Consider the following 26,479-nt stretch of genomic DNA (forward strand, 5'->3'; position numbering starts at 1 on the left):
AGTCCACTTCCTCGGCTCTATGTTACCCTGTCAGCCTTGGCTCACTTCCCTATCTGGGCGTCAGTATCTCCACCTGTATAATGGGCCAGCAGTGCCAAACCAGTAGAATTGTTTTGGGGATTAGCTGGAGGGTATTGTGAAAGCATCTCATCCGGAGTCTGGCACATAGCAGGTACTCAATAAAAATTAGATGGGTTTTTGTTAATTGCATATTATACCTGAACACTCCCTGGACAGATAATAAGAAATATTTGGTTTGAGTCACTGACTCCGTCACATGCTAGCTGTGTCACCTTGTGCAAATTGCTTAATCTTTCTGAGCCTCAGTTGCTTTATCTTACTTACAACACCTTCCTCAGAGTTGTTAATGAAGGTTAAAGAATGGAATGTACAGGGCATTCCAGACTGAGAAGGACTTTGTTGGGGAGATGTCAGTGAGGCTCTGGGAAGGGCACTGAAGCAGTCCAGATGCTACTGGATGGGTAGCATCTGGGAGTCTGCCTGCAGGCTTGTGGCTCAGGAATAAAGTGGAAGTAAAGAAAAAACAGGAGTCGGAGAGAGTGTTGACTCAGTGTTTGCTGAGCGCTGACCTTGGTCCAGACGCTGTCCATGGTGCTGGCAGTTCCTCAGTGAACCAAACAAAGCCCCTTTCTGGCCGAGCTTGTGGGAACAGAGGAGGGGAGTGCTGACACAGAGTTTAAAAATCTCTAACAGCCCAGTAGTTAAGACTCTGTGCTTCCAATGCAAGGGGTGTGGAATCGATCTCTTATTGGGGAACTAAGATCAGTCAAGCCATGGTGTAACCAAAAAAATAAAGAAAAGTGCAAATAGAAGTGACTTAGAAGGAGGCGGCCAGAGGGAGGGACAGAGAGAAATGAGACCAAGCCCGAGAGAATGAACTTGGGCTTGTGGAAGAGACAGGTGCTTAAATCAGAACCAGAATCGCCTGCCCCAGCACTGGTAGAAACTGAGAGTCCAGGGTGGGGAAAGGATTGAGGGAAGAGGTTGATGTGATAGAGGGTCGTGAGGTTAGTGATGGGAAGACATGGGTGGACACCAGGGATTGCACCTTCTAGAAACCTCATCACCCCCACCAACTTCTGTTAACTTCCTTCTGCACTTTCTTAGAGTGAGCCTTCATCACCGCACTCCAACTCCTGTACAAGGATGCAGAGCTCCTGGGAAAACCAGAGGGAGGGCAGTGTGACCAAAAGAAGAAGCCATGTCATCACATGGGAATAAAAGCATCAAACGCAGCCGCAGGTGGGATTGTTGGCTCCACATTTCTCTGTTCCTGTCCCTTCTCCCTTTCTTTCTTCTTCTATAGAGATCTGCCCTTTGTTCAGCAAATGCCCTAAGCCCATGATTCTTTGGGGCACAATGTACCAAGTGATGCATGTAAGGGAGGAGATCAGTGCCTCCTTCACTTCCAAGAACCATGACTTTCTGGGAAGAAAGACAAGTGCAGACTAAATGACTTTCTCTGACCCTCTGTGTCTCTGAATGAAAGGGCATTCACTCCCCACTTGGACCTCATCCTTCCCTCCTGCCACAGGTGCCATCCCAGTTAGTCCTGCTGCCCCTCCTCCCCCTTTCAGAGTCCAGAACAGTGGAGCCAGCTCTCCCACCTGACCCAGGTGAGACCATGAGGCCCTACCCTCAGACACCTGGGCATTGATCTCTTGCAAAGGATGGGGATGGAAAGAGAGCATCAGGAGGACCCTGGGGGGACATGGAGATGACTAGAAAATGGGGATGGACAAAGCTCCAGTTTGCACCCAGAAACAAAGACACTGAGAAGGAGTGGATTCAGTAAGTGCTGTGTTTTATTGGAGATCAGTGCAGGGAGAGCAGGGAGGCAGTGACAGTGGGGATGATGCTAGAAAACAACTGATAGGGTCTTGATTTAGCTCATGCCACAAGGGGAGGGAGCCGGACTTCCTCCTCTGACTTCTAACTGAGGTTTTCCCCGCCCTGTCACCCTCCTAACTCCACTGTGACCCAGGGTTTTGAGGACTGGGGAAGCCAGCTGGGATGCTCCAAGAGGAGCCAGGAGGACGAAGAACTCTGGGAGGAAACTGATTAATACCTGGGTATAGAGGAATATTCCCCCAGCTGGTACTTGGGTATTGATGAGTGTTACCCCAGATTCCCACAGGGTATGGCATGGGCCTTGTTCCCCATCCACTGCCAGGACCTCCACCTCCCCAGGATGCACTGGGATTCAGGGTCCCCCAGGGGTGACCAGGCAGAAGTGGTCGTCGTATTCTGTTGATGAGAGCCCAGAGTGGGGATCGGGCAAGGATGTCTCCCGGGGAGCCCAGCACATTAGGACGGAGTGGCCGTCTAGACTCAGAGTCCCGGTGGAAGAGTGAGGACTCAGGTGAGGGGTCTCCGGGGTGTGCAGAGGGCCCTGCAGGCCAAGGCCTGCTGCCCATGTGGAGGGCAGCCACCCTAGAAAGGTAAGACAGTTCTCCGGGCAGCACTTCCCCGACGGGGTCCTCAACCGCAGCTGCCAGCATCGGCCAAGGGTCTTCCGAGGGCCAGGAGTCCATGGAGAGCAGCCCCCCAGAGGGGGGCCACCCCTGCACCCCAGGACCTCCTACAGGTTGAGAGCCATGCGGTGGAGAAGGATTGGGCTTCAGAGCAGCCCTGGCCAAACCATTAGGCCCAGGGGCTGGTTTGGGCTGAGGATGCTCGGCATTGGAGGGGCCGGTCAAGGGAGATGGTCCCAGCAGAGGCAAGCTGATCGCCAAGTCTCGAGGAACTTTCTCCTCCATCACACCGATGCTCCGGGCAAGGAGGCCTGGGGGAAGGTGAAGAAGAGGCAGCCAGTGGACCAGATGTTTGGTCCCAATGCCCTCCACTGCCTGATTCCCTGAGCCCCTTTGTTTCAAGTCCCTTCACTTTCCCTGAGCCAGCTCTTACCTCCTCAGGGACCCAAGTGTACAGCCTCCCACCTTTACCCCTTCCCTCAATCCCAGTTCCCCTGAGGCCCCCCTGTCTGCTCCTGTCCAAGGAGCGGCACAGCCTCTCTACCTGGGAGATGAAGACAGACCAGGAGCAGCCCCAGGGGAGTCCACTTCCCCACCACGCGGCCCTGCATCTTGCTCTGCGTCTCCCTCAGCCCCTAGACATCCAGCCCTTTATCCTGTCAGTGGGGTGGGGGACACCAGAAACAGGCTGAGCCAGTGGTTATGGAGACAATAAATCCCCACATTCCACCCTCATTTCTAATTCATTCTGTGGCAACAGGTGCCACTTGAATGACCCAGGGAAGCTAGGTGTTCCCACCCTGCTCTTTTCCTCAAGCTCCCCACCCCTTCCAAATCCAGGTGTTCTGGCTTGCGGCTCATCGCTGGTTGCCAGCCGTAGTCTTCCTGGTTCCCTATGCCAAGCACATGAGGACCTTCACCCTTGGGGTCTCCATCTCTTCACTTCTTAGCAATAGAAACACTCGATTCTCTTTCTGTTTGGGATCCAGATTATGCCTTCCAGCACTTTCTCGTGTATCCCCAAAGCTCCATCCTCGTGACCTCGAACTGCAGGAGCTTCTGTGGTACAGAAGTGGCCCCCATCTGAGGGGCTGCTCCTAGATAAGACCCTGTGTCTTGGGAAATAGACCTGGTTCCCATCCTTAAAAGATGGTGGTATATTGGCTTCCTACGGCTACTATAACAAGTAACCACAAACTGAATGTCTTACAACACAAATTTACTATCTTACAGTTGTGAAGATCAGAAGTCCAGGTAGAGCCTTTCTGGAGGCCCCCAGGGGAGAATCCATTTCCCTGCATCTTCCAGCTCCTAGAGGCCACCCGGGCTCCTTGGCTCGTGGTCCACTTCCTCCATGTTCAAAGCCAGGAGTAGCAGGATCTTCTCATACTGCGTCAGTCTGACCTCCTCTTTTTCCCTCTTTAAAAATCCTTATGATTACATCGGGCCCACCCAAGTAATCCCAGATAATCTTCCTATTTTAAGGTCATCTGACTAACAACCTTAATTCCACCTGCAAACAATTTCCCTTTGCTATGTAACCTCACATACTCTAGTTTTCAGGCATCAGGACATGGACATCTTAGATGATGGGGAGGGCACCATTCTGCCTACCTCAGATGGTCAAATATGTCCACAGAATACAAGAGATACAGTGAGAAAGAGACAGCAAGAGAACAGATATTTCCAGCTAAGCAGGAGGAGGGCATTGATATGCTCTTGTCAAGTAACCAGGAGTTGATCATTGTTAAGGCTGAGTGATGAGAATACAGGGGTTCATTAACTATTTTGTCTACTCTTAAAGCTGCTTGATATTTTTACAATAAAAAGTGTTTAAATGCCTTTGTTACTCTATTGCTTGCTTCCAGGACACACCCAGACTAGGCTTCCCTTGTTGCAGGAAGTCTAAATATTAGCTGCTAGACTTTACCATTTCATGACCCCACGGACTACAGCCCACCAGGCTCCTCCGTCCATGGGATTTTCCAGGCAAGAGTACTGGAGTGGGGTGCCATTGCCTTCTCCAAAATATTAACTGCTAGACTTTACCGTTACATCCTCATCCCCAGGCCCTGCTGGCTGACTCCTGGAAGAGCTTCTTTCCAGATCTGGTCGGTGGACAGCATTGTAAGTCAACTATTTGTTGTTGTTTAGCCACTAAATAGTGTCTGACTCTGTGACCCCATGGACTGTAGCCCACCAGGCTCCTCTGTCCATGGAATTCTCCAGGGAAGAATACTGGAGTGGGTTGCCACTTCCTTCTCCAGGGTATCTTTCTGATTTTCCAGGCATTGAACTTGAGGCTCCTGCCTTTTCAGAAAGATTCTTTACCACTGAGCCACCAGGGAAGCCCAAAACCTGAATAGCCTAATGTAAATATTAGTAAATATTAATAATGCTTAATTTTTTTTAGCTAGGAACTATATTCCAATAAAAACTTTTTAAAAAAAGAAAAGATGCTGATCTGGCCAGTGGGTACAGGACAGCAGCCTTTTGGGGTGACATCCATCAGTTTTACAAAACTTTTTGACCTGGATCACACCATAAACCAGAGGTCCAGGTCAGAGGCCGCAGCCCTCCCACAGTGGTGGTCAAGGGTCTTGACTCCTGTCGTCGGCTGCAGTCCAGGTTATAGTAACCAAGGGCAACTCCACAGTGATAACACAGACAGGACTATTCTGGAGCCCTCCTCTGTCTTCAGTCAACCCTGCAGGTTGGCTCACTGCTCCAGGTCACTTCTAAGCAATATAACATATTTCTGCTGGTTCAGGAATCTCAACAACAGTCCTAAATTTGGGGCCAGCTAACACCATCCTCAACTCAGTAGACATGAGTTTGAGTAAACTCCAGGAGCTGGTGATGGGCAGGGAGGCCTGGTGTGCTGCAGTCCACGGGGTCGCAGAGAGTCGGACATGACTGAGCAACTGAACTGAACTGAATACCATCCCAACAGGAGAGAATGAAGAGGCTCCTAGGGCAGGGGTCAGTTCCTTTGCAGCCAAGCCGAGGCTCTGGGAGGTGCCCTGTGCTTCGGGTTGAGGCCCTTCCTGTAGGGATAAGCACAGTCCACTGTCCCCTCCTTGGGGTGTGAGAGCTGCCTCGGCCTTGGCGTCTCCCCTGCTGTCTCCAGAACATAGTCACATGGCCCTCGGTACATTCTCCACAATCTTGGTGTTCTCTGGGGGAGGCCACCTCTCCTTCCCACTGTAGCGCTCCCCTCTCACCTCTCCAGCTCTCACCGTAGACCCACAGCAGAGGCAGCAAGAGAGTGAAGGCGGAAAGGACACTGCTGGCCGTGTTCTACCCCGGCTGGGGCCTGTCGCCGTAGGCCGGTGAGTCACCCTGCTGGGCTGCACACCCTGCATGCTGCCGCACTCTCCGCCGTCTTTTACTCTCTCCACCCACGGCTCCCAAAACAGCACCCGCCTGGGCTCCTACTCAGTCCCCAGGAATCTGGTCTGGGCTGTTGTGTTCCAGCCTTCCCAAGGCTCCAGGTGTCCCAGAAACCCAGGAAATCGATGCTCAGGACACCCAGAGAGGATGGCGTCTGAAAGATGAGGCCAACTAAAGGTAGAGGAGAAGACCCGGGGGTGGGGCGGGGAGGGAATCATTAGGGCTCTTCGTAAGGAGAGGGGAAGACCCCCGGGTGAATGGGCAGTGGAGAGAATGGATTTCCTGTGGAGTGCAAGAGAAGAGACGTGGGAGGAAAGATCTGGCAGACCAAGGTTGCTTGACCTCCTGCTTTCAGTTCAATAAACATTTATTGTTTTCCTCCTTTGTGGGAGGAGATGTAAGATGTAAGAAATACCGGGGCCAATTTACAAACGAAAGTGGGGGACACAGGACCTTTAGAGGCAGAGGAGAGCATCACCCAGGTCCTAAGAGGAGACCCTGGACACCAAGAAGGCGAAGAGTCTAATCTAGTTCTCACAGTTTATTGAAACATCTGTGCTGGACCCAATGAGAGCAAGGAGGCTGTCCCAGTCTCCGCAGAGAGCCTGGTATCTCCCCAACACAGGGCGCGAAGCATCTGAGTGCTAGACCAAGATGGAGACTGAGAGACAAGGAGGAGTGTTTGGGAACTCACAAAGGGCATGGTGAGCTCTATAATGGAGGGCGGGAGTGGAACTGGGAGTGTGAGAACCCAATAGCATATCTCGCTGGTTGACCAGATGGTGGAATGAGATCAGTGAAAAATGGTCATTGTTTTCAAATAATCGTTTGGTTTGTGCTTTATTTGGCAAAGCAGGGATGAGGGTGGGGAGGGGATGACTTTTCCGGGCATCACAGTTACTCTAGGAGATTTCGGGGGGTTCCCAGTTAAGAATCTGAATGGGTAGGGGTAGCCAGTAGACTATACCATCTCAAAGAAATGGCAGAGGAAATTCTGGGGAATGGGAATCTGGCAGGGGGTGGGGCCCTGCAGTAGAAGGAGAGAGAATGAGGAAAGGGATTTGGAGCCTACAGTTTGGGGAGGTAAAAAAAGAAGAGGTGATAAGGGAGAGTCCGCCACTCTGGGGCGATGGGGGAAGTAGGGGCAGCTCTTTTGGGATGGAGGAGGGGAAATTGAGCTACCCCATGCCTGGACTACCCCTGAACTTCTCCCACTTGGGAGATGGAATGTGTGTGTGTGTGTGTGTGTGTGTGTGTGTATGCCTGCACACACGTGGAGGCAAAATCTGCTTTATGAACTGTTAGGTAGATCTCCCTGGGGTAGGAAAACTTCAGGGTCAGCTAGCTGGGGCCCCAGAGGCTTCACCTGGGCTAGGATGTCCCGGATGGAGCGACAAGGGGTCTTTCCAGAGTTGCCAGGACCACAGGGCTTGGCACCAGCTGAGGGGTCAGGTTGGGGAGAGCCATTTGGGCCCCCACTCAGTGTCGAGGAGGAAACAGAAATACAAGGGTGACCAGGAGCGCTGGACTTGCTGCCACAGGGCTGAAGGATGATTTTGCCACCAGATAGGGAGCTAGAGCTGCCCCTGAGGGAGCCAGTGCCTGGTGGGGAGCAGGGCCCCTGAGAAACACCACCACAGGGATGGAAAGATGAACTAGAACTGCTGGAAATGCTGGAACTGCTGGAGACTCCAGAGCTGGAGAGGGAGCAGGGCCCCTTAGAGCCCGAGGAGCCGACCACACAGGGCTGGACCCCACCAGAGCCCACTGGCTGGAACACCACAGTCGAGGAAGCTCCAGATTGGTAGATATTGGAGCTAGAAGAGCTGTGGCTGGGGATGATGGGGTTGCCAGAGAAGTACTTGCCCTCAGAGACGGGGGGCCCGGCAGCAAAGGAGGGCACCCCTGGAGAGCCTTTGATGGGGCCTTCTTTAGTGAAGTAGCCCACCGGGTAGATTTTGCCCCCACTGTAGGTCATGCCTGGGACCAGATAGCTGTTGGAGGAGCCACCCACCACCTCGTAGCTGCCATACTGGTCCACAGAGGTGATGGGGGGGCAGGGCTTTCCTGGAGGGCCTCCGTTGAGGCAGGGGACCCTTTGACCCACTCCGGGGCCACCAGGGCCACCAGAGCCATGCTGCTCCACCACCACCACTACTGGCCTCTGACCCCCGGACACAGAGTGGGAGCTGGAGCTGTAGGAGCCAGAGTGTGAGACGATGGGCCCCCCGCTGCAGGGAGAGTCAGGGATGTCGGGACCACAGGGCCGCAGCTTGGAGCTGACCTTCTGGCCCCCACTGCTGGACATCCAGGAGGTTTGGGAACCAGAAGAGCTCAAGCCTCCTCCTGACGAGGAGCTGATGCTTCCTGACGGGAGGGAGCTCGATGCACCTTGTAGAGTAGAGCCTGATCCAGAGGAGTAGCTTATCTGGGAATACCCTGTTCCTGGCTTAAATAATGAAGATCCAGAAGAACCACCATGGGCAACAATGGATCCGGTGGAGCCACTGCCGGAGGCACTGCTGGAGACACCGCTGGAGCTGCCACTGGAACCACCACTGGGGCGACCACTCACGCCACTGGAAACACCACTGGAACTGCTGGAACTGCCACTGGGGCCACCACTGGGGTGACCACTCACGCCACTGGAACTGCCACTGGAGCCACTGGAGCTTCCACTGGAGCCACTGGAGCTTCCACTGGAACCACCACTGGAGCTGCTGGAGCCCCCCTTCCCCAGGAGACAGGGGTCATTGGGGGAGGTGATACGTGTGGGGTCCTTGCAGGGGTCTAAGAAGGTCCCGATGCTCTTGGCCAAGGTCCCTGGTGAGGAAAGCAGTGGTTAGTAAGGGCCAGAGAGACTGGGCTTTCTCCCTCCCCTCCCAGGCCCACCTCAGGCATCTGACACTCTGATCTCTCCCAAGAGGAGCCCAGGGAGAGAGTCTGGGGTGGAAAAGGTAGAGAGAAGTGGCTTTCATAGCTGAAGAAAAATGAGGTGGCAGCTTATTCTGGGAGAAGAGGCAGGAGGGAAGCCGGAGATCGACCAGAGAAAAAGAATATGAGACTCCAAAACGAGAGGCCTCAGAGGAAGATGACAGGGAATGAAGAAGTGGCAGGAGCAAATAGGTCTAAAAAACAGAACACCAGAGAGACAGAGAGTGGGGGAGAGTGAGGCTCTGAGAGGTGGGAGAGATCTCGGGACCAAACAGAAGGAGAAGAAAGACAGATGACGGAGGACTGAGAAGCGAGGGGAAATAGCCAAAGGGACGCTGAGGAACAGGGAAAACAGGGGAAAGGAAGCAGGGAAACAGGGAAAGGAAACAGGAAAATGGGGAAAGAGGAACAGTAGAAAGGCAGAGGGACTGCAGTAAAGGGCAGGACATGCGGGGACCATGGTTCAGTCACCCGCTTCCCTCAAAAGGCCAGGCTCGGGTGCAGGATAGAAACCCTGCTTCCCATCTCAGCATGCCATGCCAGCAAGCCTGGGCGGGGGCCAGACATGGGGCCACGTACTGTTGCTTCAGAATCTGCTGGTACCCACGCAGCAACAGGACACTGCACCCGAGCCCAGCCCAGGGACACGGAATGAAACCCTCCCCAGGCCTCTGACCTCCATCAGTACCGCGGGCCTGCCTGCCCCCAGGCCTACATCCGACTGTCTTTCCAGAACTGACCCTTTGTTCCTCACCCCGGCTCACCCTCCCCTCATCCTTCATCTGCTCCCCTCCTCGACCTGCTCGGTCCCGAGAGCCACGTGCTTCAGCTTATATATTTGGAGAGGCCAGATCAGCCCTGCCTTCCTCACAGCGTTACTGTGACCACTGGATGTGATCATCTATTAGAAACTGCTTTACAAAAACAGACAGCATTATCCATGATTTATTACTCCTCCCTCAACCCCCATGATTTATTACTCCCCCTTCAACCCCCACCAAAAACCAGGTCTCCACAATTCGTGCAGTCCCCATTCTCTCCTAAAAAAGAAATTCAACACATCCACCTTCACACCAACCCCCGGCTCTGCCCCCTCCACTCCACTGCACCAATCAGCCAGCACCCCACTATCCTCCCCTGCTCCCCCATGCCACACAGCTGTGGTCACCCAGTAGAGAGCCCAGAGTCACCCAGCCTGGGGTTTGGAGCCCAGCTTAACTGCCTTCTAATTTGTAATCTTGAGCCAGTTTCCTCAGCTCTCCAACCTCTGTGTCCTCCTTTGCAGAGTGGGAATAACAAATCTCTCACACAGTTCTTCTACTGATTAAAAAAGCTAATGTACTTAAAGTGCTAGTACATGCAACTTCCCTCGCAGTCCACTGGTTAAGACTGCTGTGCTCCCAACGCAGGGGGCACAGGTTTGATCCCTGGTCAGGGAATTAGGATCCCTCAGGCCTCGCAGCATGGTTAAAAAATTAAAAATAAATATAGTGCTAATAGTGTCTGGCATATAAAAGGGCCTCTATGAATGGTAGCAATTATGACTACTAAATATCCAATCTTCATCTTCTAGCACCCCAATAATAATATAATTACAACAACATCCATCAACATATAACCGTCTAGAATTTCCACAGCAGTGTCACATGCATTACTTAATTAGAGACTCAGAGAAACTAGAGCAAGGTGTTAACATTAAGCTCATTTTTAAACTTTCAGAAAGGGAGGCTCAGAAAGTTTAAGTAGCTTGCCTGAGGTGCCAAGGCAGTGAGGAGCAGCCTCTAGACTCAAGCCTCAGGTTCCAGAGCCCCAGCCCTCCCCCCAGTCTCCCCTCTCTGAGTCCTCTCCTGGACTCTCATCCCTCCAGCCTTCCCTGACCGGTTGTCTGCGCGCCTGAATCTCCCTCCTCTCCCCACTCTCCCCACTCCCAGGGCCCCAACCTCCTACCTTGCAGGAGGAGACCAGCCAGCAGCAAAGCCAGCACCCCTCGCCCTCCCACACACCCTATCTGGGATGCTCGTGAAGAGCCCATCTTGGACCGCGTGGCCTCCTGACTGACAGCAACTCCTGGACACCCGGGGCCTTTATGCCAGGGCAGGACATTCTCGGGACAGGAGTCACTGTGGGGAGGGCAGGAGGGGCGGAGGGGTAAGTGCCTGGGGGAAGTTGGTGTGGCCGGGAGGAGCTGAAGCAATCAGTTTGAGCATCTGCCTACTCAGCAGCAGGGCCGGCTGCAGTGTGTGGAGTGTGCCGTGGCCGAGGGGCCAGCTGGCCGGCCGGCTCCGGTTCCTCGTTGCCTAACCCGGAACCAGGCGCTCTGCCCCAGCGGCCGCCCACTCTGGGGCGGCCACTCTCACCACGGGGCCCAGTCACCTGGCTCCCTCACTCTCCTGCCTTCCCCAGTATTGGCGTGTCTGACACCCCATCCTCTCTCCATGCACAGATGTGGGCATTTCAACTTGCCCTCAGGTACCAGCTGCAGCCCCTGCCCCGCCTGGGATCCCACCCACAGCGCCTGGATCCGGCCCTTTCCTGGGGACCCATCACTCAGCTTCCAGTCTCCTCCTCCCTCCCCACCTCCTGCTGTCACAGCCCAGGTCCCATGCCTGCCACACTCCTATTCTGTGTTCCAGCAGTGAGTGGGCCTTTGAAGTCTGCACTCCAAAACCAGCCCCCTGATCTCTCCCTTCTGGGGGGCTCCAGGGACAGCACGTGGGCGCTGGACACCAGGGCCTCAGCCTGGGGACCGGCCTGGGCTGGGGACCCCTGTCATAGCTGGGCCTCGGTTACTCACAGGCCACTCACAGCCCCTCCTCCAGGGGTGACCCTGACTCCAGTGGGTGAGCAAGAGGCTAATAAGACTAATTGGGAAGGTGGTGGCCCTGCCGCCCATTAACTGGCTGCCGGCCTGAATGAGCGAACAGGAAGCAGCTGGCTCGGCCTGGGTAGGATCCTGGGTAGGACAAAGAAGGGTCACCGGACTCCCAAGTCCCTGAAGATGAAGGGCAGGCCTGGAGGAGCAGAACTCCAAGGTCTGCTAAGAGGGGGGCGGTCCCTCTCCCCTGTACTCCCCACCCTCTGCTTTTAACCCTGGCCCCACCCCAGCCAATTAATTGCTCACTGGTATTGCCCACAGTATCAGTATCGGAGGGAGGGACCTGGGAGTCTGGTCAGGTTCTCTGCCTCCGTCCCAAGCCCACCCAGCCCTCTCCCGGCCCCCTCCTCTGGACCCTCAGTCCCACACTACCCGGTCTCCTCACAGAGGCAGCTGTTCCCCTGGAGCCCCGGGCTCCTCTGTCCTTTTCTCTGTCTCCTGCCCTGGTCCCGACCCAGCCCAGCACTGTCTACAGAATCTTCTGCAACCATGGAATTGTTCTGACTCTGTGCTGTCCAAAACGGTAGCTACTTGCCAAGTTGCGGCCACTGAGCATGTGAAATGGGGCTACTATGATTGGAGGGATCGAATCTTTTAAAGATTGATTTACTGTTGGCTACGCTGGGTCTTTGCTGCTGTGTGCGGGCTTTCTCTAGTTGCAGTGCGTGGGCTTCTCATTGCAGTGGTTTCTCTTGTCGCGGAGCATGGGCTCCAGGCACGCAAGCTTCAGTAGCTGCGGCACATGGACTCAGTAGCTGCGGCTCCCGGGCTCTAGAGCTCTGGCTCAGTAGTTGTGGCACTGGGCTTAGTTGCTCTGCCACACGTGGGATCTTCTCTGCCCAGGGATGGAACCTGCGTCTTCTGCATTGGCGGGTGGTTCCTTACCACTAAGCTGCCAGAGTGGCCCTGAATTTTTAATCTTAATTTAAATGTAAATAGCTACATGTGCCTAGTAGCTACAGTCGGTTGAATCTAGCCCTTGAGTGTCTGCCAGTACCCAAAATGAGAGTGGAAGGGAGGTGGGCTGTGGGGCTAGCGAGACAGCAGTCCCTGAAGAGGGTTGATGCAGTGGGGAGGGAAAAAAAAAAAACCCCACTGGTTTCAGAATCAGGATGACCTGGGTTCAAGTCCCAGCTAACCTCCCAGCTTTGGGCAACTCACCCAAACTCTCTGAACTTCAGTGTGCCCATTTGCAAAATGGGAGTATTTTAAACGATGCCTGTGTCCTCCACCGGGGGAAGGCGACTAGGCTGGGCTCACCGACAGCCCCAGGCTCTCTCCAGTCCAGCTGACCCCTAGGAGTCTCCTCTCTGCCCCCTTCCCCTCCTACAGGGCAGCAGACATTGCACACAGGGGTGCTGTTGAAAATGCTGCTCCTTCCTAGACTCTCAGGCCCCACTGGCTCCAGTTCCAACGGGCAAGGAGGGAGGGGGCCCTGGGAGCAGAGAGGGGAGCGGCCGAGAGAAGAGGAGCCTCGTGGGTGGCGAGAAGAGGAGGAACAGCGGGCTCTGTGGGTTATTCTGTCCTAGCGCAAACAGAGGTGGTGGTGTTTGTCCTGTTTTTCCCTCCCGTGCCTCCTGACCTTGGCGGGGCTAGGGCTGGAGGAGGCACTGTCTCTCTGGGCCTCTCGCCAGATCTCCAGCCACCCACACGACACAGTGGTGTGGCCACATTCCTCCTCCCGACTGCTGTCCTCCTATCCACGCTCCCACCCCATCGTGCACCCACGTCTGCCCCATCCCTCCACCGCCTGCCACACGTGGGCCCTCTGAGCCCTTTCTTACTGAAATCAGCCCCGACATGGTTTACTTTGCTGCATCCCCGGGTCTCCCCATTAACCCCTCTCTCAGCTCAGGCAGCAAAAATCTGAAGCTGATGGCAGCCAGGAGGGCAGGGAAGGGCACTGACTGAGAGAGTGCCCAAGCCAGGGCCACCTCAGGACGCTGACCGGTGAGACGAGGCCCATGTGGCATAGGTGGGCCCGCTGTGTTCTCCAACCGCTGAGTCTACCCCTCACCTGCCAGCAAGTGCCCTGCCCAGTGGAAGGAGTGAGTGAGAGAGTGTGCGAGGCAGGGGACAACTGCCCACCGGACAAGGTCAAGCTTAAAGCACGTGCCGCCTGTAGGGTCCCTGCCCCGTATCTGAAGAAGGCAGGCTGCGTCCACTCCAAGCCTCCCCAGGCTCCCCTGTGCTGTCATGTTCTGCATGGGGCTCGGGTTCAGTGTCCACCGTCCTAAACTGCAACGCAGGTCGGGGATGATGACCCGTCCTTGCCCTTAAGGAGCTGCCATCCAGCTGCGAACTCACAGCCTAGGAGGAAGGCCGGCCTGGAGAAAGGGGGAAGGCACTTGGCTTTGAGGAGGTGGCAGGACTTTCCCTGGCCCTTGAGGAATGAGGAGAAGAGAGGGAGCAGGCGGCTCAGACTCGGGGCCCTGGCGGCGCTGAAAGAATATTTAGAAGGTGCACTGGCTTGAGTTGGTGTGGGAAGCATAGACACAGAATAGCAAGCTGGAGGAATGGACTGCGTGGACCTGCAGGGTGGTGACCATAACCAGGTTAGAGGAGGGCGTGGGAACTGAGGGGTCTGAGTGGGAACAGCCTGGGGAGAGGAGGTTTGGAGTAGAGAACCACGGTTTCCCGATTGCAGACTGTGGGCTAGACATGGTCCCACAGAGCCAACACCTGCTCTGTTTAATCCTCACAACAGCCCTGTGGATGAGTGTTTTTTCTCCCCCATTTCACAGATGACAAAACTGAGTTTAAATTATTTGCCCAAACCAGCTGATAATAAGCAAAAGAGTTTGGAAAGGACTCAGACGCAGTCCACACAGGTCTCATTTCTTCATGCAGCTGACCCTGTGCCATAAATTAACGGCAGTGGTCCATGGAGAGGCTTCAGCCGATTCTTAATCCCTGTAAGAATATGTGCAAATTCCTCTGCCATCAAAGTCTCAGAAGCTAAATCCTGAGTGAGGAAGTCCCTCCCACTCAACCTTTTCTTCTCTGCATTTCACCCATGGGCCTGAAAGTCAGGCCAGCAGTCCTAGAATGAGTGTTCCATGCAGCGGTCCCCAGTAGAGATAAGGCTTACGCTTGAGTGGGGAAAAGGAGTGAGAAAAAAAAAAAATAGGGGACTTTCCTGGTGGCCTTTTGGCTAAGACTCTGTGCTCCTGATGCAGGAGGCCTGGGTTTGATACCTGGTCAGGGAACTAAATCCTGCATGCCACAACTAAGAAGCTTGAATGCCACAACAAAGATCAAATAAATAAATATATATATTGTTTTAGATAGGAAGAGAAAAAGCCTGAAAGAGGAGGTTATTCCATGGTGGGGAGAGGTGGAGAGGCCAGCGGGGCCACTCTGGGCTCCAGTGCCTGTGGGCTCTCCCCTCCTTTGCTCCAAAACCATGTTCCTCCCCTGCTGTTTCCTCCTCTGGCCTGGTCAGCACCTGTGGAGGACTTGAACTTGGCTCTGACACAGAGCCACTCAGCCCTGCTTTCTCGTGGGCCTGTCTGTCCCGCCCTCATTCCTTGTGAGTGACTGGTCCCCTTGAGCCTCTCTTCTCTCCCATGGATGAGCTTTTTCTTCTGCGGGACGCAGCACACTTCCATTAACAGAAAGCAGAGGTCACGTGGCCCTGAGGAGGAAGTCCTGGGATTTCCCCCTGAACAAGGATTCATCTGATGCTGGGGTGGGGTAGGCAGTGCTGTGTCAGAAAATCCCCTAGGTGACTCAGGAGAGCTCACCCCTACGTGAGAATCACTGCCCTGGAGAGTGGTCTTCAAAATACATTCCATGGGGGATTCCTCAGTGGTCCAGTGGCTAAGACTGCTTGCTCCCAATGCAAGGGGACCAGATTCGATCTCTGGTCAGGAAACTAGATCCCACATGCAGTAACTAAGAGTTCGCATGCCACAACTAAGATCAGATGCAGCCAAATAAATAAATATTGTATACATATATATATATATTCCACGGTGTGGTCCCTACTCAGCCACACCCTCCCTTCTCCCCTTGGCAACCTGGTCCATCACTCTCTCCATTAAGACCGATCTGGAACTTGGCCTGGTTAGCACGTCGGCATCCCCTTTTGCTCCTCTCGGCCCTGTTCTCACCCTCCTGGCAGCTCCACTCTTCAAGAGACTCGGGTACCAGAGCAGGGACATGGGAGTGAGGGCTGGGGTCAGAGCCAGGACTTCAGCCAGTGAATCCCACAGAAGAACTTGGCAGGTGGGTGCTCTGCCCACCAGGATATCTGTCCCCCCCAGCCCCATTCTTTCCCCTTCCTCCTCCTGCCCTCCTGCATGAATCAGGGAGTCAGCTGAGTGATGGTCATGCTCCTTGAGTCCAAGACTTCACAGCTCTGTTTAAGCCACATCTGATTTGGCCACTGGCCCTCCTGTCTTGTGAGGAGGTGAATGTGGAGGCTGTGATTAGCTCTCGGAGTAACAACAATATTTTTCCTCTTCTCTGTTCTGTGGAGCAAGCGCTAGGGAAACCAGGGCTCATCGTCCACTCATTACGCTCAGCTATTAAATAGTCATTCTTTCCACTGTTGCCATTCATGCATTTTATTGTTATTGGTCACCCAGAATTAGAGACCCAGCTCCCTCCGGATCCAGCAGGAGAGGGTGAGAGAGGGGACCTCGGAGCAACCTGAGTGTGTATTCGGGTGAAGCTGAAGGATTGTGTCAGAGGGATGTCTAGGCAGGATGTGGCCCTCGGAGTTTCCAGGGTGGGATCTGCAGCGGCCGCTCTTCCCTCCTCCTTCCCACTGGTCTCAGTCTCTCACACTTGGAGCTCCTCCCAGGCAGGGAGCATCTCTTCCCCCACAGTGTGCCTCTGGAGCCTGAAGTATCACCCGCGCATGCAGGTTAGCACAGCAGGAAACACGGAATCCCATTGGAGAGGCTGGCATCTCGTGTCCAGCTCTGTTCTTGGGGCACCAGGACTAGAACCAGAAAAGGACACTGACTCCTCCCTGATGGCGTGTAACAATCAGCTCGTCACCAACATCTGCACGTGCCGGATTTATCTTAATTCTCTGCATGCTCCTAGGAGACAAAGTTTATTGTTTATCCTTTGCAGCTGCAGACACAAGCTCAGGGTATTAAGATGATGGCTACTACCAGAAGCTGGGGACTTTACCTGGAATCCTGATGCTGTAGCCTATACTTAGCACCAAGCTAGTTTTTCCTCTTCTCCCCGGATATTTACATGACCTGGCAGTGTCTTCTCATTTCATTCGGTCCTTTGTGGCCTGCCACCTCCTCAGAAGCCCTCTCTTTTTTATTTAAAATTGTACTCCCGCATCTCCATCCCCACACTCAAGGCCCATCATTCTCTATGTGCTTCCTCTGCCTTCATTTTCTCCATAGCTCTTCTCAGGACATGATTTCCTATCACATACATCCTGTATGATCTGCTCATTGTTCACTTCCCCCACTAGAAAGTAAGCCTCGTGAGGGCAGGACCCTCCTTTCTGATTCACCACTGTTTCCACAGCTCCAGAGCACCGCCTGGCTCATGGAGGAAACTCAGTTCATAATGAGAGAAATAGATAATGAAGGTGTGGACCCCTAGGGCAAGCATCCTGGCCTGAATTTTCCTGAGGGCCCCCGTGCCTACCTCATTTAACCTCATGTGCCTGACTCACCTTAAAGGACTCACCTTGGCGACTAAGAGGGCATTAGTGGGGCCGGACAGAGGCGGGGGCAGTGGTTGATGTTCAAGGAAGAGCAAGGAAGACTCTGGAGGGAAACACCTTGGAGGAGTCTCTATGCTGCCCTCCAGTGGCAGATTGTGGAACACCACAAAGGAGGAATTGAGGCTCTCAGCCTTGCGCAGAAATTTACAGATTACTAAAGAAATCCCCTAAAGTTGCATCCAAGTGCCACGCAGAGATCAAATGGCAGAATAGGAACAACGAATCAGATCACAACACAATGCTCTCACCACTACACTATCCTGTTTTACCTCCACCACAGGAGTTGAGGTTATGCCATAAAAGAGAAGGATATTAGCTGGAAAAACCTTTGGAGGTGGATTTGGTTTAATTCAACAAGTTATTGCCATGTGGGAGACCTGGGTCCGATCCCTGGGTTGGAGAAGGAAATGACAACCCACTCCAGTACTCTTGCCTGGAAAATCCCATGGACACAGGAGCCTGGTAGGCTACAGTTCATGGGGTCACAAAGAGTCGGACATGACTAAGCGCCCTCACTTTCTTTCTTTCTATCAAGTTATTTGAACCAGATGCCTGGTGGGCATTTAATTAAAGACTAGAGGGATAAAATGTACAGCAAGAAAGCTTAGGAGGAGGAGGAATGTGCTTAGTTGTGACCAACTCTTTGCGGCCCTGGGGACTGTGGCCCACCAGGCTCCTCTGTCCATGGGGATTCTCCAGGCAAGAATACTGGAGCTGGTTGCCATTTCCTCCTCCAGGGGATCTTCCCAACTCAGGGATCGAACCCACGTCTTCTGTGTCTCCTGCATTGGCAGGTGGATTCTTTACACTGAGCTACCTGGAGAACTACACCAAAACAAGTCATCAATCAAATGAGTGAAACATGAAATTGGCAGAGGAGTTAGGACTTCCCTCCTGGGCTCGTACCTTATTCATTTAACTTTCATCACATTTTATTGTCATGATTTACCCCGTAGTTTCCTCTTGAGATGCAGAGCTCCTTGAAGGCAGGGAGGACTGAAACGGGATTCTCACCATCACCTAGCACCTCACACAGTACATGCTCAATAAATAACCACTATATGACTCATTGGAAAAGACCCTGATGCTGGGAAAGATTGAGGGCAGGAGGAGAAGGGGACGACAGAGGATGAGATGGCTAGATGGCATCACCGACTTGATGGACATGGGTTTGGGTGGACTCCGGGAGTTGGTGATGGACAGGGAGGCCTGGCATGCTGTGGTTCATGGGGTTGCAAAGACTCAGACACAGCTCAGTGACTGAACTGATCTGATATGGACAAATGGATAAACAAATGAATGGTTTGGCATTTCCAGGCCTAGAGATCTTCAAAGAAGCGCACACAGCCATTTCTCCTGTCTAGTCCAAACACATCATTTGTCTGCCCAAAGGCTGAGGGCTGCACCCAATGCTTTCTCAAGGTAACTCAACTTCTATAATTAGATTATATCATGATACTAGTTCTAGTTTCTTTTCTCTCATTGGCTAAGCATTTACTGACTACTTGCCATGTCCAAGGTACTGAGCCATTGTTCTCTGATTTTCTGATCCTATTCTATTATTTCATTCTATGACTCCATGTTGACATAAGATGTAATAGTGTCCCCACTGCATTCACTCCTAGGTGAGGTCAGCCAAAGCAGGTGGGGAAGAATCAGCATTGTCTAATTTGAATGGATAAACTGGCACAATGGGTTCCCCTGTGTTAATATTCCATACCATCCAGTCCCACTCAGGCCTCCTCCCAGCTAATAAACACAGCATTCTTAGGTGACAATATCTGCTGCCTAGTAACAGGAATTACAATCCCCAATTCCTTCTTGCTTTCCCTTCATTCTCCCACTCATCCACCTGTTGGGTCAAATTAGGAAGAGTTGGTTTGGAGCCTACATCCAGGGTTGACTTTAGCACGTGTGTTGTTTTGGAAGGTGAGCTACCTCTGTCAGCAGCAGTTTCCTCATCTGTGAAATGGGCTAATAATTTGCTGAATTGAACACCTCGTGGGCCAAGTACTAGAAGAAAAGTAAGGCATACAAAGACAGACCAGACGCAACCCTTGCCCTCAAGCTCGCACTTAACGAGGTGAGAAAGACATGGAAACCAACATGTGCAAATGATGCAAAGAGCCTGAGATCCTTTCCAGGGACTCGGTTTTTCCACTCACTTTCTGTTTTAAGAATGTTTTTCTCTTTCCATTCCCAACGAACTTCAGTACACTGGCTTGGGAAGTTGCTGAGAGTCAGTTTGAGGGGTCCAGACTTCCTTCTTCCCTTCCATTCCATGCCTCCCTGCCACCATACACCAGCCAGGTATGTGCACCTCCCTACAAAGAACACAGATCTATCCGAGGAGAAAGGCTTTCAGATATGAGCTCCTGAGCCGGGCACTGCTACCATCGCTAGTGCCCCTCAACCTACCTGTCCCACAACTTCGCCCTCCTCTCCAGGCTATAAACCCTTCACTCTGGCAGTTCCCTGGTTGCCTAGTGGTTAGGATTCTGAGCTTTCACTGCTTCAGCTGGGCTCAATTCCCAGTTGAGGAACTGAGATCCCATAAGCCGCATGGTGCAGCCAGCCAGGAAGAAAAAATTATATATATATACATACACACACACACACACTCACCATTTTCATCTACTCTCCACTCACTAGTGAATTCAGCCATTCATAAAACATGTATGTTGATGATATAATTTTATGTGTCAGTTTGCCTAGGCCAGGGGACTTCCTCAGTGGTCCAGTGGCTAAAGACTCTGCACTCCCAATGCAGGAGCTCCAGGTTCGATCCCTGGTCAGGGAACTAGGTCCCACATGGAGTGCAGCTAAGACCCGGCAGCTAAATCAATATATTTGAAAAAAAATTTTTTTGACTGGGCTAAAGAATGCCCAGAGACCTGATGAAACCTTACACTTCAGGTGTGTCTGTGAGGGTGTTTCTGGAAGACATTAGCATTTGAGTCAGTAGACTGAGTAAAGAAGATTGCTCTCATCAGTGTGGGTGGGCATCCATCTAAGGGCAGAATAGAACAAAAAGGAGGAGGAAGGGCAACTCTGCTCTCTGAGCAGGACTCCCATCTTCTCCTGCCCTCAGGCATCTGGTTCTTGGTTTTTGGACTCAGACTGGGATTTACCCCCATCAACCCCTTGATTCTTGGGCCTCTGCACTCATACTGGAACCATTGGCTCCCCTGGTTCTCAGGCCTTCAGACTGGGATTAAATTGGTCCACTGGCGCTCCTGGTTCTCCAGCTTGCAGACGGCAGATCATGGGCATTCTCAGCCTTCATAATCCGAAGAGACAATTCCTATAGTAAATCTCCATGTTGCAGGAGACCTGAGTTCAATCCCCCAGGGAAGATCCCTGTGTCAGGAAGATCCTCTGGAGAAGGAAATGGCAATCCACTCCAGTATTCTGGCCTGCAGAATTCCATAGACAGAGGAACCTGGCAGGCTACAGTCCATGGGGTCACAAAGAGTCGGATGCAGCTGAGCGACTTTCACTTAACATGTGTATTCTATTGGTTTTGTTTCTGTGGAGAACTCTGACTAATACAATATATTAAGTGTTCATGCAGTCCCAGGGAGTTAGATGACTAAAGAGATGGGATAATGTAGTTAAAATCAGGACAGACCTCAGTTCAGATCCCAGTTTTGCCATTTCCCCCAACCCGCCCCCTCCCCCCCCAGGTGTGACCTTACATGAGTCACTGTACCTCTCTGGGCCTCTTCTGAGAAACGGTGATAACAATAGGGTTATTGTGCAAATTAAGTGAGAGCTTAATCTGTAGCCTCGGGCAACAGTGCCCCTACGGCACATGCGCAGTAAAAAGTAGCTGCAAGGATTTGTAGCAAACCTTAGTGTCTCAGGTGGGATGTCCCAGAAGCAAATCCTAAAACAAAAATTCATGTAAAAGGGATTTATTGAACAGTTATGGGGACTTCCTGGCGGTCCAGTAGTTAAGACTCCCTGCTTTCACTGTAAGGGGCACAGGTTCAACTCTTTGCAACCCCATGGACTGCAGCATGCCAGGCCTCCCTGTCCATCACCAACTCCCGCAGCTTGCTCAAACTCATGTCCATCAAGTCGGTGATGCCATCCAACCATCTCATCCTCTGTCATCCCCTTCGCCTCCTGCCCTCAATCTTTCCCAGCATCAGGGTCTTTTCCAATGAGTCGGTTCTTCGCATCAGGCGGCCAGAGTATTGGAGTTTCAGCTTCAGCATCAGTCCTTCCAATGAATATTCAGGACTGATTCCTTTAGGGTGGACTGGTTGGATCCCCTTGCTAGGTTCCATCCTAGGTGGGGGAAATAAGATCCCACAGGACTGGCTGCTTAGCCAAAAAAAAAAAAAAAGCAAAGTTATAAGGGTGGGGAGGAGGGAAAGGGAGGGGGAAAGTGGGACCAGGAAGGGAAGAAGGCCAAGCAACTGCGTGGAACCGAGTGAAGTCTGACGCAGGGCAACCTGGGCTCAGCAGACTAGAGTACTGATACTCCTGTTTGTCTGTCATCCATTAAGGGCTGCGGGGTGGGAGAGCGAACGATGCCGGGGAGAAAGGTTTCCAGGCATAGGTAGGCTACTGCCAGTGCACTGCAGTAGGCACCAAAATGGGCCGAGAAGAAATGCGCGGAACAGTCTCTGCCCAAGGGTCTCAGAGCCTGGGAGGGGAGGGGAGCTGGCAATAAACACTGCCCCCCCCCGCCCCGCTCCGAGATCCGTTCCAGGCACACCTGCACCGCATAACTTAGCTGGTGAGGGTGGGGAGCAGCGCGGGAGAGGCGTCGCGGAAGATAAACGCACCTGGGTGGGGGAGAGGAGGACTATTCCAGGCCGCGGAAACAGCACGCACACCGGCGGAGGCTCAGGGCGGGTCCCGGAGCGAGTGGGCGTGGGGCTGCGAGGCCCGAGCTTCCGCGCCTGCTCCTGCGCCTGCAACTCGCGTCCGCCCCTTCCTGGCGGGTCGTCCCTTCTGGCACCAGGCGTTCCTGCCGCGCCCCGCTCGGGGCCTCCTCCTGGAAGCCTCCCCTGACTACTCCAGCTGCTCCAGGGCGACTCTCTTCTGAACTCATGGCGTTTACTGCCAAGGCTTTTTACTATGATGCTTACTCATGTAATTATGAAGTTAATGCACCCTTACAGTCTGTGACATTGTTATTTAACTTTGCATGTAGATTCTGTCTCCCCTGACCTAATTTTGGCTTCCTGAGAGTGGGAACTGTATATTTTTATTCATTGTATTACCCTGTGGCACCTAACATTGGAGGATATATTGAGAGTATGAGGTAATGATTGAATGGGTTGAATCTAGTCTACTTTGAAGCTTATTAAATTACACACTCAACCTCTACTGTTCTTACCAGTTTTAAGACTATTTCCAAACTCTCAATTTAGATGGTCTTTTGTTGTTTCTGTTTTGTTTTTCGAACCAATCACATGTAGGTTTTGATGGGAATTATCACATAAGCAAACTGAGTCCTAAGGGGTAGGTTTTAAAGTCAGGGAACCCTCATTTCTTTTAGCCCCTCTTCAATCCCACCCAGCCAGCCACTTGACTGACCCTAGGCCTTTGGGATCTCTAGGCCCCACCCCTTCCAGCTTTCCTGCTCAAATACACTCTGAAAGAATTTGGGGAAACTATGTACCCTTTACACATTTTAAAGTCAACAACTAACATTTTTAATCTTAAGTTTAAATACTTGAAAGGGCACACTTTCTGGGGAATTGTAAATATTTATATATTTAGAAAGCCATATTACTCTTTTAAATCTAGTTCATGGAATATAACACATAGCCCTTTCATGTTCATTAACATCCTTTTAATAAGTGAAAAAATCCATTAGCAGAATTTACCTCATTTGTTTTTCATTTTAGTTCCTCTTTCCATTTCATTTCCCCTATAGTTTTATCCTAATGAAATATTTTTTTCTCCATTGCATCACATTTTTTGTATTTTAGTGTGTTTTTGGAAAGTCTTTTATTGTATATCTCTAACAAAAATATGTACATAAATTTAAATTTACTTTGTGTGACCATAAGACTGTAAGTATTGAAAACAATTACTCTGTCCTGGATTTAAAATTACAATTATTAAAAGATGCAATGGATCAAAACTCAACAATTTTTATGAAATTAAAAGACTCTTCCTCCTTGGAAGAAAAGCTATGACCAACCTAGACAGCATATTAAAAAGCAGAGACATTACTCTGCTGACAAAGGTCCGTCTAGTCAAAGCCATGGTTTTTCCAGTAGTCTGTATGGATGTGAGAGTTGGACTGTAAAGAAAACTGAGTGCCAAAGAATTGATGCTTTTGAACTGTGGTGTTGGAGAAGACTCTTGAGAGTCCCTTGGACAGCAAGGAGATCAAACCAGTCAATCCTAAAGGAAATCAGTCCTGAATATTCACTGGAAGGACTGGTGCTGAAGCTGAAACTCTGGTACTTTGGCTACATGATGCAAAGAACTGACTCATTGGAAAAGACCCTGATGCTGGGAAAGACTGAAGGCAGGAGGAAAAGGGGACAGCAGAGGATGAGATGGCTGGATGGCATCATCGATTCAGTGGACATGAGTTTGAGCAAGCTCTGGGAGTTGGCTTGCTGCAGTCCATGGGGTTGCAGAGAGTCAGACACGACTCAGCAACTGAACTGAACTGAACAAATATTGACAGTGATTAAACAAAAAAGTAAATTTTACTGAAAACACATCTCTTAATGAGATGGAAAGGGCTGATTCTTGTTTTCCATTGACTTCATTTACCAGCTCCAGAAAGAGCACTGTGGTCTACTTCACAGTAGGTGAGAGAGCTCAACCTTCTTCTTTCTAGTGGGAGAACAGTTAATAGAGGCAGGTGGAAAACACAGTTCTCAAGAAGATTCATTTTAGGAAGGAACACATGTGTTCGTGGAAATTGATCCCCCTTAAAATCTGGTCGCCCATGAAAGCCCATGGAGAGTTATCATGTTCACTCAGAGTAGGCAAACCGTCAACTAGAGACTTAACTTGGTTTCTCATTCTCCAAAATAGGGATATCAGAATGGGTCTGAATTTCCTTGTATCTCTTGATAGTTGCATTTCTAACCTTCCTCCTGCTGAATCCCCATCCTTATGCATATGGGCAAGACAGGAACTCAGATGACTTCCAGATCTCTGTAGGTTTGTGGCTGTGGCAAGTGCATCTGAACATTCAAAGACCTGCTCATTGGCAAAGAAGCAGCCTAGAGTCAGAATTAAGAAATCGTGGTATTTTATTTTTCCATTTCATAGAAGCACCATCGGCTCCTGACAGTTCCCAGTGGTTGGCCACCAGGTGGCAGTAGAGAGAACATAGTGCCGCCGGCCCTGCCTCTGCGTTCCAGGGGTGGGGAAGAGGAGCTGGGAGGTGGAGGTAGGGATGTTCTGCTGTCAGAGAAAAAAGGAGAGGGAAAATGGGGCTTAAATCCCGATCTCAAGAGGGGACAGAAAATATGCACAAAATCTTCAGAATAAAACTGAAGGAATGAGGAAAGGAATTAAGGAGTTAAGCTAAATTGGGGAGAATTCAAGGGGAATCAGAAGGGTAGAGATGGGTTTGAGAGCAGAAGTCCAGGATGCCTCTGGGGGCCCGTTATCTGTACTCCTCCTTGGGTGGGTCAAGGTCTGGCTCCTCGTGAGATCCGTGGTCCACCTCAGGGGCAGGTGGCCAGGGGTTTTCTGGAGGCTGGGGTCCTGCGGGCCAGGGGTCGTCAGGCCGAGGAGGTTGAGGGGGATCAGTTCTGGGGGGTTCAGGAGGCCAGACTCCAGAATCAGGCAGGTCTCTCCAGGGACGATTGGGGCCTGGAGGTGGAGGATCCTCAAAGAGCGGGGGTGCCCCTGGCCAGGGGTCACCAGGGATTGGGGGGCCCTGAGGCAATGGTGGAGGGCCCTCCTCCTCTGAGATCTCTCTGGATGAGGGGGAAGGCTGGTCTCCACTGCCTGAGATGCCTGTAGAAGGAAGGAGGAAGGTAAGAGGTTGTGAGGGACCCCCTCTCCCAGCAGGTAGGACCCAAGGAGCATCGCCTCTCTGCGATGGACCACAGCCTGAGCTGATCTCACAAACAGAACTCAAAAGTAACTCTCCACGCATTCGCAGAATACTAACACAATCTTAAAATGACATGAAACCCTGTCCTGAACTACTGACTGGACCAACTTTAAACACATGAGCTCCCTTCCCCCACATAAGCTCCATCCAACCCTGTTTGGGACACCCCACTGGGAGGACCCCTATACATGTCTGAGGTCCCAAAGCTGTCTACACCCTGGCCCCATGTGGCACCCAGATCCCATCTCTACAATGACCTTCTCCCCCTTAACAGAGACCCCAGCTCTGATGAACACTTGCCTGCACACCTGAATGCTGATCCAAATCACCACATGGAGCTAAAGCCAAACCAGCAAAGTCTATTCTGTACTAAAATGAACCTACTCACATCACCTCCATCCCCTCACATGCATCTCCCAGGATCTCCTAGAATCTCCCTTTCCTTACACATCCATCTCAGCCTCGCCTCATCCTGACTGTCCTCCATTACCCCAAATCACACTCTGGGTTTCTGTTCCCAGCTCACCTCCAGCAAACAGGCAAAGGACCAAGATCCCCAGGAGTTTCCAGTTGAGCATCTTGACTATCTCCTGGCCCCCAAAGTCAGGGGTCAGCTGAGTCTGGGAGCCTGGGAACCCTAAGAGGCTTTATAGGGGAGGAGGGAGAGCAGAGGCTGATCTCTGGGGAGGGGCCGGCCCTGTCACACAAGGAACTGCATCCAAACCGGACTGGTCAAACCCGTCTGGAAGGCCATGGCTGATGTGTAACCACTGACGGTGGCGTCCCTCATTTTAGTCCCCCAGCTCGGGACCCAGCCACCCAGGCTTTATCGATGACCTAGACCTTGGTCACCCCACCCTTGTTTTCATGTCCCCCTTCGTACACACCCTGCAGTGAACCCTAATAACAGGGACTTCTACCTCTCATCCCTCCAGGTCCCGGGAAGCCAAGGAATGGGAGCAAGCATGCGTGGGGAAGCAGTGTAATTACAGGGGCTGAGAGGCAGGATGCAGGGC

At 52.1% G+C, this 26,479-nt stretch overlaps 3 protein-coding genes and 1 long non-coding RNA gene across 4 annotated transcripts; all 4 read right to left on the bottom strand.

Annotated features, from left to right (window-relative positions):
* Positions 1–1,829: 1,829 nt before the first annotated feature.
* On the bottom strand, positions 1,830–3,884 carry C3H6orf15 (chromosome 3 C6orf15 homolog). The gene is made up of 2 exons (XM_055574609.1): positions 3,727–3,884; positions 1,830–2,806 (listed from the first exon to the last, which is right to left on the bottom strand). Exons 1-2 carry the CDS (start codon positions 3,794–3,796, stop codon positions 1,986–1,988), a joined length of 891 nt encoding a protein of 296 aa, XP_055430584.1. The 5' UTR covers positions 3,797–3,884; the 3' UTR covers positions 1,830–1,985.
* Positions 3,885–7,082: 3,198 nt separating this feature from the next.
* Positions 7,083–10,854, bottom strand: CDSN (corneodesmosin). Its single transcript, XM_055574610.1, has 3 exons — positions 10,770–10,854; positions 8,544–8,711; positions 7,083–8,447 (listed from the first exon to the last, which is right to left on the bottom strand). Exons 1-3 carry the CDS (start codon positions 10,852–10,854, stop codon positions 7,180–7,182), a joined length of 1,521 nt encoding a protein of 506 aa, XP_055430585.1. The 3' UTR covers positions 7,083–7,179.
* A 10,432-nt stretch (positions 10,855–21,286) lies between these two features.
* Positions 21,287–23,120, bottom strand: LOC129647537 (uncharacterized). The gene is made up of 2 exons (XR_008712343.1): positions 22,204–23,120; positions 21,287–21,733 (listed from the first exon to the last, which is right to left on the bottom strand). It is a non-coding gene; the product is annotated as an uncharacterized LOC129647537 (long non-coding RNA).
* A 1,682-nt stretch (positions 23,121–24,802) lies between these two features.
* Positions 24,803–26,041, bottom strand: PSORS1C2 (psoriasis susceptibility 1 candidate 2). The gene is made up of 2 exons (XM_055574611.1): positions 25,990–26,041; positions 24,803–25,363 (listed from the first exon to the last, which is right to left on the bottom strand). The coding sequence occupies exons 1-2, from the start codon at positions 26,039–26,041 to the stop codon at positions 25,008–25,010; spliced, it is 408 nt and encodes a 135-aa protein (XP_055430586.1). The 3' UTR covers positions 24,803–25,007.
* Positions 26,042–26,479: the final 438 nt, after the last annotated feature.

The sequence above is a fragment of the Bubalus kerabau genome, chromosome 3 (assembly GCF_029407905.1).
Source record: "Bubalus kerabau isolate K-KA32 ecotype Philippines breed swamp buffalo chromosome 3, PCC_UOA_SB_1v2, whole genome shotgun sequence".
Taxonomy (NCBI): domain Eukaryota; kingdom Metazoa; phylum Chordata; class Mammalia; order Artiodactyla; family Bovidae; genus Bubalus; species Bubalus kerabau.